Source organism: Sarcophilus harrisii, chromosome 2, assembly GCF_902635505.1.
Source record: "Sarcophilus harrisii chromosome 2, mSarHar1.11, whole genome shotgun sequence".
NCBI classification, from domain to species: domain Eukaryota; kingdom Metazoa; phylum Chordata; class Mammalia; order Dasyuromorphia; family Dasyuridae; genus Sarcophilus; species Sarcophilus harrisii.
In genome coordinates, this window is record NC_045427.1 from 407,718,946 (window position 1) to 407,733,736 (window position 14,791).

General features: G+C 39.4%; 1 protein-coding gene across 2 annotated transcripts in view; it reads right to left on the minus strand.

The window, feature by feature from the left end:
- Positions 1-12,243, minus strand: part of UBTD2 (ubiquitin domain containing 2) — a 55,671-nt gene extending 43,428 nt beyond the window's left edge. Inside the window, exon 1 of one of the 2 annotated variants that reach the window (XM_031953668.1) lies at positions 12,111-12,243. In XM_031953668.1, the coding sequence (XP_031809528.1) occupies positions 12,111-12,180 (70 nt within the window). In that variant the 5' untranslated portion in view covers positions 12,181-12,243. Of the gene's footprint in view, positions 1-3,250; positions 4,334-12,110 lie in introns of those variants that run through there. The other variant, XM_031953670.1, reaches the window with a different exon arrangement.
- Between the last annotated feature and the right edge of the window lie 2,548 nt (positions 12,244-14,791).

Sequence of the window (14,791 nt, forward strand, 5' to 3'; positions counted from 1 at the left end):
GACTGTTTCATTTTTGTCTCTATCACCAGGGCCTAGCACACAGTAACAGTTAAATAGTAAAATGTCCCGTTAACAGGAGGATTCAGTAGAGTGCCTTAAGGATCTGTGCTTGGCCCTATGCTATTGAATGTTTTTTTTTGTTTGTTTGTTTTTTTTAAATCAAAAACCTGAAGAAAAGCATATATGAATGCTCACTAGATTTGCAGACAACACAAAGAAGAAATAGCATCAGGATGAAAAGGACAGAATTAGATCATAAAAATCAAAATCCAAAGAGAACTTGACAGTCTTAAGCATTGGGCTTAAGGATGGAATTAGGGACATAGGAAAACTCAAACTCGGATTTTTAAAAAATTACCCTACAGGATGAGGATGGAATGATTAGGCAACAATGTGCCCAAAATGGGGTTTACTGGATAGCAAGTTCAGAATGAGCCAAACCAGTAGTGTGAAGAGGCAGATAAAAATTTTAAAAAATGTGATCTTGTGCTGCTTGAAGACATATGGCTTCTAGGAATAAAAAGACAGTTCCTTCATCTTCAGCCAAGATCAGACAACTGTGTTCTCAGTTCTAAGCGTGATAACTTAAGTACAATGATAAACTGAAGACTGAACTAGGGTTCAGCTAGGAGGTTCAATTGGATCGGTGCTGGGCCCAAGAAAGGAAGACTTGAGTTTAAATCTGAGCTCAGACATGTACTAACTGTGTGGCCCTGGACAAGTCACTTATTCCGTTTGCACAAGTTTTCATATCTAATCTAAAACAAAGATAATAATAGCACCTACTTCCCAAGACTGTCTCGAAAATCAAATGAGATAATAAGTATAAGCACTTAGCATAGTGTCTGGCACATAATAAGCACTATATATTATTATTTTTTTATTATTATTACTACCAAGGAAGGCAATCAAGGTGGTGAAAGATTTTTGAGTCCTAGTCATAGAAAGAGTTTGGAGAAGACCCAAAGGGACATGAAAGTTATTCTCAAGCAGTTAAAGGGACTAACATTTGGAGAATGAACTAGACATCTTTTGGTTAAATCCAGAGTAAAGGTATGGGGGTAAATTTAATAGATATTTAAAAAAAAAACAACAACTGTTTCAGGAGATGATGGGCTTTTTCACTTAATGTCTTTAAGCAGAGGCTGACTAATGAATGTTTATAACAGTGGAAATTTCCTTTGTTTATGATTTGAGCTAGATGTATGCTCAAATCACTTTGAATTTTAAAAATATTGTGAGAAAATTTCAGCCACTATGATAAAAAACTAAAGTATCCTAGAAGAGTTGCAAGTCCCCACAGAAATTCTCCAGACTTGCTGTGGCTTTAATAACTTCAACTCAAAAATCTGTTCCCCAAACAGTATGCATTCTGCATCAAGTGCTCTCTCTCATGGTCCAATAACTTTTATAACAGAACATCTCTGGACTATTTCACTACTATCATTGCAGTGAAATTTATTTCTTTTCCAAAGTACCATTGTGTGTTACAACCTCTACCCATCTAGATAGCTGCCTCAATTCTTCTTAATTCTCTCCCTCATATTTCCCCCTATCAAAGTAGAATAATTATCAAGAATGGTTATAACTGGTTTTTTACCCAAAGCAGCATAGACACATTTTCAACTCTTTCACTGAAGAAGCCTTTTTCTAACCCTATCACACTCAGAACACGAGTTCTTTTACACTTCTTCGGTATTTTCAAAGAGCATAATATAGTGTCATTCAAGTTATAAATTGATTTTTTTAGTTAAGTAGATATAAAATTATTATCAGCTTTACATCCTCTTATCAAATGAGAGCAACTTAATTAACTTTTCTCCCTGAAGTGGCTAGGAAAAATAAAAAGCAATCAGTTTTTCTATTTGCAGTGGTCTAAAATTTCATGGAGAAAGAGATTATAATTATTAGCTAAATGACTAAATTTTTTCTTTTTTTATTATTATTATAACTTTTTATTGACAGAACATATGCATGGGTAATTTTTTACAACATCATCCCTTGCACTCACTTCTGTTCTGACTTTTCCCTTTCCTCCCTCCTCCCCCTCGCCTAGATGGCAGGCAGAATGACTAAAATTTTAAAGAGGAATCCAGTGATCTATCTTTGTGTAACATTAGTACAATCTGATTGGGTACATACAACTAATGAAATCAGCATTTTTTTCTTTTTTTTACTAATTGTCCAAAATAAACTGCTATTCACCATTAGCAAGTATATATGGAAATAAGAAACGTGTCTTATTACCATTACATTTTTTAATATTGATATACAAAAGTTCTAGGGTCAACATTTATCAAAATGTGCATTTTTAAAATAACTAGCAGACAGTGCTCTATAACTAAATGCCAAAAATTAGTCATAAATGCATCTATAGGAAACAACATCTTAAGGGTTCCCTTCCAGCAAAGTGACTCCAACATATACCTAGCAATTATACAAGATCCTTTGAAATAACAAAGAACTTTACAGAATGACCCCTTAGTAATAAAGATCAGAGTGGTTATAGCACTATAGAGGCACATATGCCCTTTGATTCAGTAGTGTCTCTGCTGGGGCATTATCCCAAAGAGATCATGGTAGGGAGAGGGAGATGCACATGTGCAGTGTCTTGTGGCTGCCCTTTTTGTAGTGGCAGGGAACTGAAGGCTGAGTGGATGTCCATCAGTTGGAAAAAGGCTGAATGGGTTGTAATATGAGTATTATAGAATATTTTTCTGTGGAAAGGGATCAGCAAGATGATTTCAGGAGGCCTTGGAGAGCTTTGTATGGACTGATGCTGGGTGAGGTGAGTGGAGCTGGAGAACATACATTGTACACAGCAATGATGGGAGTGTGTGATGAGTGATTTTGACGAATGTGGCTCTTTTCAGCAGCGAGGTGATTCAGGCCAGTTCCAGTGAACTAGTAATGGAGGGAGCCATCTCCACCCAGGGGGAGGACTGTGGAGACCAATTGTGGAAAACAGCATAGTATTTTTACTTTTTGCTATTGTTGTTTGCTTACTTTTTGGGTTTTTTTCCCTCATTTTTTTTTCCTTTTTGATCTGATTTTTTTCTTTTGCGGAGGTATATGTAGAAGAAGTGCATGTGTTTGGCATGTAAGAGGGTTGCTTACCATCTGGGGGAGGGACTGGGAGGAAGACAGAGAGAAAAAACAGTTTGGAGTACAGTGTTTTGCAGGGGTGGTTGTTGAGGATTATCCATGCAAATGTTTTGAAAATAAAAAGCTTTATGAGAATAAATGAGGCACATATAGATGATCAAATGGTCAAAAATGTTTGTCATTGTCATGGAAGGAGTCCAGAATAAAGTCCAAATAGAAAAACAAAATTCCTTATTAGATGGTGAGATCATCTAGATGCTGTTTGTCCCTAACAATGAGCCCCCTTAAGCCTTGCAGAGTTCCCTAAATGAGATACATAATAATTCAAAAGCGGTTGGCACAATTTTTCAGACAAGAAAAAACAAGTAAATGATTATCTATTTGTCTATGCAATTTGACAGTCAACCAACAGAGTTGGTCTGTCAGTGCATATACTTATCTTGAATAGACTACTGGGTATAGACAGTGAGCACAAATTGAACAGCAGAAAAAGAATGGGCTGGACTGTCTTTGGGAAGCTACATAGCACTTTTAATGACTGTAACTAAGGTCCTGCCTGAAACAAAAACAGATCTTTGTAGTAACAATATTCTTCCAGTAAAACACTATGGCTGCAATTCATGAAATAGTGCAATTTCTGAAGAATTAAAATTCACAGGCCATCCAAAAGACAACAGAGAAATGGCAGGATTGAGAAAGCTGCAACACTTAACGAATTATGATTTCACCAATTAAAAAGTTTTCTATTTCTAATGTTATTCAATAGTTCAATGACTATTCAATAGTTATTCCTTAAAGGAGATTCCTTTGCAAGGAATACAACACTAATTCTCAAACAAAATCAAGAGATCTAGCAGAAGAGCCCCAAAATTGAGTAGGGCAACCAGAATTCATTAGAATCCCTTTGGCAGAGTCACTGAAAACATGAATAAAAGTCACATAGAATGAGAAGACAGATGGTTTATGATCTGGATGACTGAAAAGATTACCCACATACTAGTATTATTTTAAGACTCTTACATATTCAGCAATAATTGATGGCAATGAAAAATATCTATACTAAAATTTCCCCTAGACCCAATTATACCATTAAAATATTACTGAGGAACCATACACAGGAAGCTATTGAGAAATGTTATACACAAATGAAATCCCCAAAGTTTAGTAAACTGTTAACAGATAACCAATTAATTAATAAATATTTGCTAAGCACCTACAATATGTCAAGCACTGTTAAATTACAAAATAGAAAACAACTCCAACTCTCAAAAAACTTACATTTTAATAGTGGAAATAACAAAAACATATGTAAGTACACACAGAATAAATACAAAAAGTAAATAACAGGTAATTAAATAGAAAGTAAAAAAGAAGCTGGACATTAGCATTTGGAGTTATTAAGAAAAGTTTTGTATAGAAGGTGAAATTTGAGGTTGTTTTTGAAGAGAAAAAAGCTTCATATAGAAAGTGAAACTTGAGGTTAAGCGAGGGATAATTTGAGGCAGAGGTGACAAAGGAATGAATGACTGAGAAGTACAGAGTCAATTCAATGTAGCTAAAGGCACACAGATGGGAATGTAGTGTTCTATAATGAAGAGCAAGCCAAGTTTGGAAGAAGAATGGCATTTAGGCAGTGTAGTAATGTACAATGAGCTTGGGTCAAGTTATTAAGGGGCTTTAAAAAATAAACAGGGGAGTTTACATTTTTTATTAGGGAAACTAGGAAAAACACAACAACAACAAAATTGGAATTTACTAAGAAGGAAAGTTGACATGATTATATTTGTACTTAAGAAAAACATTCATATTGATATGATGGATGGATTCAAGGAGGGGTAAGGGTGAAGGGTGGGGATAAGACAAGATTGTCAAGACTTGAAGCAGGAAAACCAGTAAGATAACTGATATCCTCAAGCCAGATTCACCTCTGTCTTCTAATTCTTGTCATAATTTCTAAACTTCTAAAAATTTTAGGATGATATCTTCCTCAGTTCAAATCTGGTCTCAAGTAAACGGACCTGGGTCTAAATGCATCTGCATCTATTTGTACAGTTTGACAGCCAACCACAGAGCTTCCTTGAGGGAACACTAGTTGTGTTTTAACCCACTTTGCCTCAGTTTCCTCATCTGTAAAATAAGCTAGAGAAGGAAATTGCAAACTATTACAATATCTTTGCAAAGAAAACCTCAAATGGAGTCACAAATAGTTGTTTATGATAGAAACACAAAATAACATATGATATGAGGACTATAATTTGAGTTACTTTCAACATTTTGCAATTTTGAAGTAAACACCTAATTTGTTTTTACTATTAACTGATAAAAGCCCAGGCAATTTTTCTTGACTTCATATTTAGAAGGTTTATTATGTCTATCATAAGACTTTAGTTTTCTTTTTGTTAATAAGGGAAAAGTAAGAAAATTTTTGTTACATGAATTAAATTTTTTTAAAAATAAAAAAGCTAGGTAAAAAATGAAAAACATATGCACCAAAGTGTTAATATAAGTAAAGAGAAGAAAAATAGGATATTTGGCAACTGACTGAATATGTGGTGTAAGGAATCAAAGAGAATGTTGAGTTTAAGATCCTAGAAACTGGAAGAATGGTTGAAATAGGCAAGTTTAAAAGAGGAGTGGGGTTTGGAAAGAAGGAAATAAGATACTTATTAAGTACCTACTATATACAAGGCACTATGCTAATCTTTATAATTAATCTTATTTGATCCTCACAGCAACTGTGGAAGGTCACTATTATTATCCCCACTTTACAATAGAAGACATTGAGGAAACAGAGCTCCTCAGGCTTTTCCAGGATTACATAATTAGTATAAGTACCTAAGGTTGAATTAGAACTCAGGTCTTCCTGACTCAAAGCCTATACACTGTGCTACCCAATCATGTGGGAGAAAAAATGTCTTTAGGACATACAGTTCGAAATGTCTACCTGACAGTTGGTGATGTAGAATTGGGGCTGGATAAATATTGATTAGCAAGTTATTTGTATAGAGATGTAAATAAACCCAAGAAAGCTAAAGAGGTCACTATGAGAGTGCAAAGAAAGAAAAAAGGAGAGCATAGGACATGGTCAATCCCATAAAAGGAAATGAGGAGTGGTTGAACAGAGAGGAAAAGAACCAGGAAAGACTGTCAAGAAGTCCCAAAGATGACAAAGGAACCAGGTGAAGAAGAGTCAAATGAAGCACAGGGTCAAGTAGGATAAAGACTGAGAAAAGACCATCAGATTTAGCAATTACAAGATCATTAGTAACTTTGAAAAGACATATTTCAGCTGAGTGGTTATATAATCATGATGATCTACCTATTTCATTTAAAATTAGGCACCAATAACAAAAGGAGACTATCAGTATAGCCGAAACATAGGAACTGAATTCTAGGAATAGAATGGCAAAGAAAGTTATGATTAAAAAGTTACCAGACATCAGAGAATAAAAATTTGATATGATAGAAGACATTTTATTCATGTCATCTTATCAAACTGCCTAGTGTCCCCTCAAGGAAGTAGTCCAATCTTAAATAGCAAAAAATAGAGGATTTTGAGAACATTCTCTTTGACCTCTCTGCACCTTTGATATTGCCAGTCACTCTCTCCTTGACAGTCTCTCCTCTCTAGGTTTTCTAAACACCCCCCTCTGTTCTCCTCCTACTTCTCTGATTGCTTCTTCTCATTTTTTTTTTTTTTTTTTTTTGCTGGACCCTCAGACAAATCACATCTAACCATAGGTGTTTCCATACTACAATTCTGTCCTAAACTTTTAGTCTTCTATTCTCTTCTTCACTTGGGGAATCTCTCATCAGCTGCCAGAGATTTAATTTACCAACTCCATGCTGATGGATTCTCAAATCACAAATCAAATCTTGCTCTAATCTCTCTGTTGATCTCTAATCTCACATCTCCAATTGCCTTTCAAACATCTCAAAGTGTATGGTCCAATAAACATCTTAAACTCAAAGTTTACCTTTCTCCCAACCCCATTCCCAACTTTCTTATTACTGTAGACTAGGACACACTTTCATTCTAGTCCCTCAAGGTCAAAACCTAGATGTCATCCCTGACTCCTCATTATCTTTTACTCATTCAGTTCCCCTTCCATACCCAAGCTGTTTGGCACTATGTCTCCTTCAATCCTCTGATCTCACCACTAACCTTGGGGCAGGCCCTCATCACCTCAGAGTAGATTACTGTATTAATTAACCTGTTGGCAGGTTTCTGTTTCTGTCTGCCTTAAGTCTCTCTCTACTCCAATATATCCTCCATTCAGTCAATAAAGTAATTTTTCCTAAAGCACATGTCCAACCATGTCACATACCTCTTTTAAAAAACTCCAATAACTTTCTATTGCTTCCAAGATTAAATACAAATCCTCTGTTCAGCATTTAAAATCCTTTATAACCTAGCTTCCTTCTACCTTTCCAATCTCCTCACCATATACTCTACAAACCAGTGACAAGCCTCCTTTCTATTTCCCTAATAAGACACTCCCATCTTTTGAGTCCAGGCATTTTCTCTAGCCATACTTTTTATTTTTTGCCTAGAATGTTGTCCCTCCTCATCTCTGCTTACTAGCTTCTCTGGCTTCCTTTAAATACCAACTAATGGGGCAGCTAATTGGTGTAGTGGATAAAGCACCAACCCCAAAGTCAGAAGTATCTGAGTTCGAATTTGACCTCAAACACTTAACACTTTCTAGCTGTGTGAACCTGGGCAAGTCCAACTGCCCCAGCAAAACTAAATAAATAAATAAATACCAACTAAAATCTCATCCTTTATAGGAAGTCTTTTCCCAAGCCCTCTTAATTCTAATGATTTTCTTCTTTTAATGATATATTTATCTTGTAGACAGCTAGGTAGTTCAGTGGTGGAGTACCAGACCTGAATCATCAGGAAGACTGGAGTTCAAAACTGGCCTTAAGACATTTCCTAGCTGTGTGACCTTGGGCAACTCATTTAATCCTATTTGCCTAAATTTCTTCATCTACAAAATGAAATGGAAAAGGAAATGGCAAACCATTCCAGTATCTCAGGCCAAGAAAACCCCAAATGGCATCATTTAGAGTTGGACACAACTGAAATGACTGATCACTTATCTTGTATAGCTTTTTTATATGTATTTTTCTTGTCATCTCCTCCACTAGATTATGAGCTCCTTATGGGCAGCAATTGTCTTTTGTCCCTTTTTGGTATTCCCAGCCCTTAGCATAGGCCTGGAACAAAGCAGAAGCTTAATAAATGTTACTGACTGATTGTTTGAAGTACTTCTCAATAGCAGCTTAGATCTACTTCCTCCGCATTTTTCTCCCCTTTTCCTCCCTTTCTCCCCTCCCACCACCCCAGTTTGTCCAGTACCTTAAAAAAAAAAGATATTGAGTTATTTTTACTAGTGTTGCTGATTTTTAAGGATTCAGTGAAACAGTCTATAGAGTCCACTGTGAATGGAAGTTCTACATCTTTGCATCTTGAAATCAATATGTCATCAATACCATATAGAAATATCACATTGAATATTAATTTTTAAAACCCCTCCTGACATATATAAAAATGGTTTATCTTTTAAAGCTGCTCGTAGCTCTTGTACATCTTTCAAAATTAAGTTGTTGTGCCCTGAGAAAGATGTACCCTCTTCTCTTGAATCTTGGCTGCTTGACTCAGCTGACCATAAAACAGAACTATCAAACACGAAGTACAAACTATCCATGCCAATAAAACAGAACATGAACATAAATCATCAAAACCCATAGATAATTTACCCATTCAAGATTTTCTTCTAACTAGTCATATTAACATCCCTGTATCTTGTTCTCCAAACCAAGTTTTCTATTAAAGGGAGGGAAGGCCGTCCCAAGGCAGCTACACATAGATTTTTGCGTAGTGACTATCTGTTCCTCTTTCACTAATTCTTCTAAGGAATTCAAACCTCAAGAAGCAAGAATACCATTTCCATAGCTTAGTTAATAGCAATAAAAGAAAATACTAACTAGCCTTGAGCTAATTCCTAGCCTCCTCAAATTGCCTTTTATTTGTCTTCAATCCTACCCCAAAATGTAATCTACTAGTGGGCAAGGATCATTTTTCCATTTTTGCCTGTGCATTTCCATTATCATCAACAAACTTATTAAGCAGATGCCACATGCTAAGCATTATAAATACAAAGTTTAAAACAAAAAAGGCCCTTGTCCTCAAGAAGCTCACATTCTTATGGGGATACATATGTACAAGATATACATAGTCATGAAAGATAATCTCAGAAGAAAGGCACTTGCTGTGGGGATAGACCAGGAAAAGCCCCCTGAACAAGATAGGGTTGTGGTTTTTTTTTTTTTTTTTTAAAAGAAGTCAAGAGTTAAGAAGCAGGGAACACAAGCATTTTAGGCATAGGAAACATATAGGGAAAAGGCACAAAGTCAGGAGATGGAATGTTATGTGCAAGGAAAACAATAAGGCTAGTGATACTAGATTGTTAAGTACATGAAAAGAAGTTAAGATTGGAAAGTTACAAAGTGACCAGGTTGTAAAGGGCTTTAAAAGCCAAACACAGAATTTATATTTGATCTTGAAGATAATAAGAAAATGCTGGAATTAATTGAGGTAGGATGGAGGAGTGACAAGGTCAGACAAGGGCTTTAGGAAGATTATTTTGGCAGCTGAATGGAGGATGGACTTAAGTAGAAGCAGGTAGTCTAATAAACTGGCTACTGTAATAGTCTGGACAAGAGTTGATAATGGCCTAATTATCTAACTAATAAGTTGAGCTTTTTCACTATATGAGGAATGCTAATTAGGTGGGGCATTGGATAATGTGGAATCAGAAAGATTCATCTACATGAGTTCAAATCTAGCCTGAAACACTTAGCTGTGTGTCCCTGGACAAGTCACTTAATGGAACCAGCAAATTGCTCTAGTATCTTTGTCAAAAAAACAAACAAAAACAAATGGGGTCCCAAAGAGTTGGAAACAAGTGAACAACAACAAAAAATGTTAATTAAGACAAGAAATTCGTTTGGATCAATGCCTTTGAATAAGATAGCCAGTTTTAAGTACCTTAAAACTTGAAAATGTAGCAGGCTCTGATAATGTGCTCTAGTCAGACCAACCAGGCTAACTATCTTAGAATTGATACACCAGTGCTTCCTTTCGCCTTGCTTGTACTATTTTTATTGTGCGCCTAATTGTTAATTTACTATTAAATAATACTTTGTCATTAAGCAACTATTAGTTGAACTTTTTCACCAATTAATTCACTAAAGTTTTCTTCACCGAGCTCTCAAAATGCCCTTGTCTTAGTTACACCTCAGTGTCCAGTTTTGATAAAGTGATTAGGTAAAAGATCATGGAATTCAGCAAACAGCCTTAAGACATAAACTCCTGTCTGATAATGCTAAAGAATAAGAAAGATATCTCGATATCTTTCATGTTTAAATAAACTGTTTTGTTTTTCCTTTACCTAAAAATTCAATTCAGCAATTATCTTTTCAAAGGTACTCCACAGTTCAAGGCAGCCACCATTTGAACAAACCAAGACAAACATAACTGTAGCCATAAAATTCAAACAGTTAATTTCTACAAACCTACAAAAACTGTGCTTATGTGATGGACAGAAAAGGAATAAGTACAGGACCTAAGTGGACAAAAGGTCCAACACAAAATAAAGTATTTAATAAATGTTAATTAAGCCAAACACTAGATTTTACAGGTATGGAGATCTCCCAGCTGTGGAGATTCCCTCTAGCAAAGCAGGTCAGTAACTTTTTTTAACAATGTATAATCTTAGATAGCAGTCTGGAGCACAAAGTGGTCAAGAGAATTAATCGCCGTAAGGCACAAAAGACTTGGGTGGGTGGTTCTGCACGAGCAATTGTTAAACATTTTTTAAGTCCCCACTATGCCCACTCCCTATTTGTGGATGCTTTCGTGGATAGTTAAAAGCTACTTACTCTAATAGAGATAAAACTATTTTCACATCAGATTACTGACCTGCAATCACTCTAATTGATAAACGAGTATTCATTAACTAACGTAATGATACTTTGTGCTAAAAATAAGAAAATACAATCTAAAAGTACAGCTAGCATAAGTAGGTAAACCGTACTGTGTATACAGCTACAGCTGCTAAGCATGTAAGGGTAGAAATCAGTATGATTAGCACACCAGGAGATCAAATCACTCCACTCCCCTCAATTCAGTTAGAAGAGGGAAAAAAGTTTTAATAGATCATTTCTCACCGCTCCCACACACACACCCCTTTTAAAATCCTCTAGACTCTCAAGCAGAACTCCAGAAAGTTGCACGTTCCGATGGACAAAGTGGAAGCCCCGGAGCAGCTGTCATCTGAAACTCCCGAAAGCTGAGACCAGTCAGCTCGGTAAAACGAGGGTGCGGGAGCTAGGGGGGCGGGAGGGGGGAGGACGGACTACTTAGAGATAAAAGCAGTAAGCTCCAACAGCGCACGCACCCCCACCCCCATCCCTCAATCCATTTTCTCCGGCCCGCGTGCCTCCATCCTGTTCCTGAATAATTAAATGGGCTAGAGAGTAAATCGTCCCTAAACAAGGGAGCGAGACGGGGGCCAGAAAGCAGTTAAGTTCTGGAAGCGAAGAGAGATGGATTCTTTTTTTTTTTTTTTTTTTTTTTTTGGAATGGGAGAGGTCGCATTGGATTTGGGGAACTGAGTCTCAAACTAAAGACTCTCCGCTTAGGGCTGGAAGGAGACACAAGCTGGGGAACAAAACCGCGGGTGCTGGTGGATCCCTAACGGGGAGCCCGGGAAGCCCCCAGCCAAGCCCAAGGAGACTCTCCCTGCCCCGTCCGTGTGCACGAGCCGGGGGAGGAGGACCGGGTGACGTGGGGAAGATGACAAAGGGGGCTTCAGCAGAGCTGGGGGGAGGGGGCAGGTGGCCCGGGACGGGCAGGGCAGCCCGCCCGCCCCTCTCCCCCGGGCCCTGCCCAGGGAACAATGGGGGGACGAGGCTGCCCCCTGCCGCTCACCTACCTCCGGTGCCCTCCGAGTTCTCGTTGAGGCTGCCCGAAGAATCGTGCTGGGCGCCCACACACCCGCCCATGGGGGCGGCCTCGTCCGCCCGCCTGCCCGCCTGCCTCCTCCTCCTCGGTCGCCGCTGCAGCCGCCGCCGCCGCCGCCGAGGTCCGGGCAGGCGTGCTCGTGCTCGGCCTCCTCCGCCCTCCCCCCACCACGCGCCGCGCCGCGCCCCGGCTCCGCTCCGCCCACCGTCTTGGCTCGGCCCCTTCCTCGCCTCAGCCGCCCCCCAGCCCCCACCCCCCAGCTTCAGCCCCCGCCTCTCCAGCCCAGGCCCCCAACAGGCCCGCGCGCCCGCCGCCGGCGCCCCGACCCATGCCTGGCCGGAGCCCGAGCCCGAGCCCCCGCCCCCGCTGCCGACCTCGCGCCTCCCTCACACGCAGCCCGGAGGTGGCCCTGCGAGCCGAGCTGGCCAGAACCAGCCCCGGGCGCCCGGCCCCATCGGCTCTGCCTAACCCAGCCTGCCCTCCAGTCGGCCCGCCCGCGCGCCGGTCTGTCCGGCTGCCTGTCAGTCTGTCAGTCACCCGTCACCCCGCCTTCCCCGTGCCCCGCCCTGCACCTGCCCCGCCCCGCCTCCAGCCCGTTTGGCTGTACCGCCGGAGGAGGGAGGGGGTGTGGCCGTGGGAGGTCAACGATCTGATTGGCAGCCGAAGCAAAAGGAGACCGGCAATGAGGGGAAAGGGGAAAGGCAGAGAGAACTGGAAAAAGGGAAAGGAAAGGGGTCGGTCGGAATTAAGGGTCTCCGGTCCCTCCTAGAGAGCAGTAGCACCAGGACTCTCGCCTTCTTCCTTTCGATGTTCCTGTCTGGGGACACAAAGCAACGGCAGAGGATAACGGAGCCGAGAGAGACTTTTTCTCTCTAGAAACTGCGATAACTAACGAAGCTTCCCTTGCTTCCTTCCCTCCTCCCCCGTCATGCGGAGTATCACCTTTTTTTTGAACGAAGGGTACATGCTGAGCGCAGAATTTGTCTGTATGCAGTTTGTGTGTTTTAAGGAAAAATCAATAGGTGCTCTCATTTCCCAGTGGTCAAATGCAGAAGATCGTAAGGGATGTGGGGCCGGCTGGAGGTTGATAAGTAGTTTCAGCGTGATTCTTTTTTGCAGCTTGATTTCTTCAGCTAATCCATTCTGAGCCTGATTTATTGCCCTTTGAGAGTTCGGTGATGCGGCTTGACCAGTTCGATAGCGTGACTATCCAAATGCATGCCATAATTGGGACCATAGACTTTCTTCATCCGCTTTGTTTTTTCCAGGTGGATAGATGGGTGAATCTGGTTTTTCCTTATTCTTAAGGGTTAGGTTGCACATTTTCATTTGCATCAATAACCGAGCTATTGAGCAAAACCGATACCTGTATTTTAAACATCAATATTCCGTTGACATCATATGCTTCCGAATCATGCAATACCACCATCTCTAAGCAACATTATGATTATAGTTTATTGTAAAAAAAAAAAAAAAAAAAACCAGAAAATAATCAAAAATCCTGGGGAAACAGTTGAGACACTCGTGTGGTAAAGATGAAAGTCAATATGTTGGACAGTTCAGCTACTTTACTGGTAATCACACATTTTCAAGAAATTTAAAGAAAGACACCCAGAAATTAGATATATTTTTGCAAATAATTGTCAGAGGCTCTAGACTTTTGGCTTTCTCTTGACTCTCTTGATTGTTGTTCAGTCATTTTCAGTGATGTCTAATTCTTCATGACCCCATTTGGGATTTTCTTGGCAAAGATACTGGAGTAGTTTGTCATTTCCTCCTCCAGCTCACTTTACAGATGAGTAGATTGAGGCAAACAGGGCTAAGTAATTTGCTCAAAATCACTCAGTTAAATGTGGAGGCTAGATTTAATTCAGAGGGATGAGTCTTCCTAACTCCAGACTTGGAGCGCTATCCACGTTACCACACTGTCCTCGACTCTCTTTACCATAGGAGAAAATTATTATTCTCCAGTCAGAAGACCTAGGCTCAGATTCTGCTTCTGGTATTTACTCTCTATGTGAACTTTGGCAAATTATAACCTCCCTAATCCTCCATAAGAGGAATCATGTAAAGGGAGAAGGTTGATCTAAATGGCCTCCTGATTTTCTTCCAGCTCCAAGTCTATTTTCTGACTGGTAACAAAAGCTTAGAAGGTGTGGTACCTATATTGGTGGAGATATACACCACCACTACCACCACATACACACATAACCCTCAATATGTGTGTATTCTCTATTACACTAGAATTAAATATATGATCTTCTTTTTGACTTTTAAAGCTTAGTTTGCCTTTCCTGCCTCTTCGTTTTTTTTTTTTTTTTAACATATTACTGTGTTCCACAAACTCTGTGCTCCAGTCATATTGGTTCATTTGTTGTTCATTGCACTCCATCTCCTTTCTCATGCCTAAGATGCTCTCCCTCTTTAGCTCTGCCTTTTGGAATCTTTGGTTTCCTTCAAGAAGCAGTTCAAATGCCATCTTCTCCAGGTCTTTGTTGATTCCTTCTGCATCTCCTAGTTGCAAAGGTCTTCCTATCGAAGGCTCCTTGTATCTGCTTTATGTATGAAATACATATACTTATATGTGTATCTAAAATTGAGAAATACTCCTGGGCCCAAGGATATGAATCACTGCATCTATTCTTTTCTCCC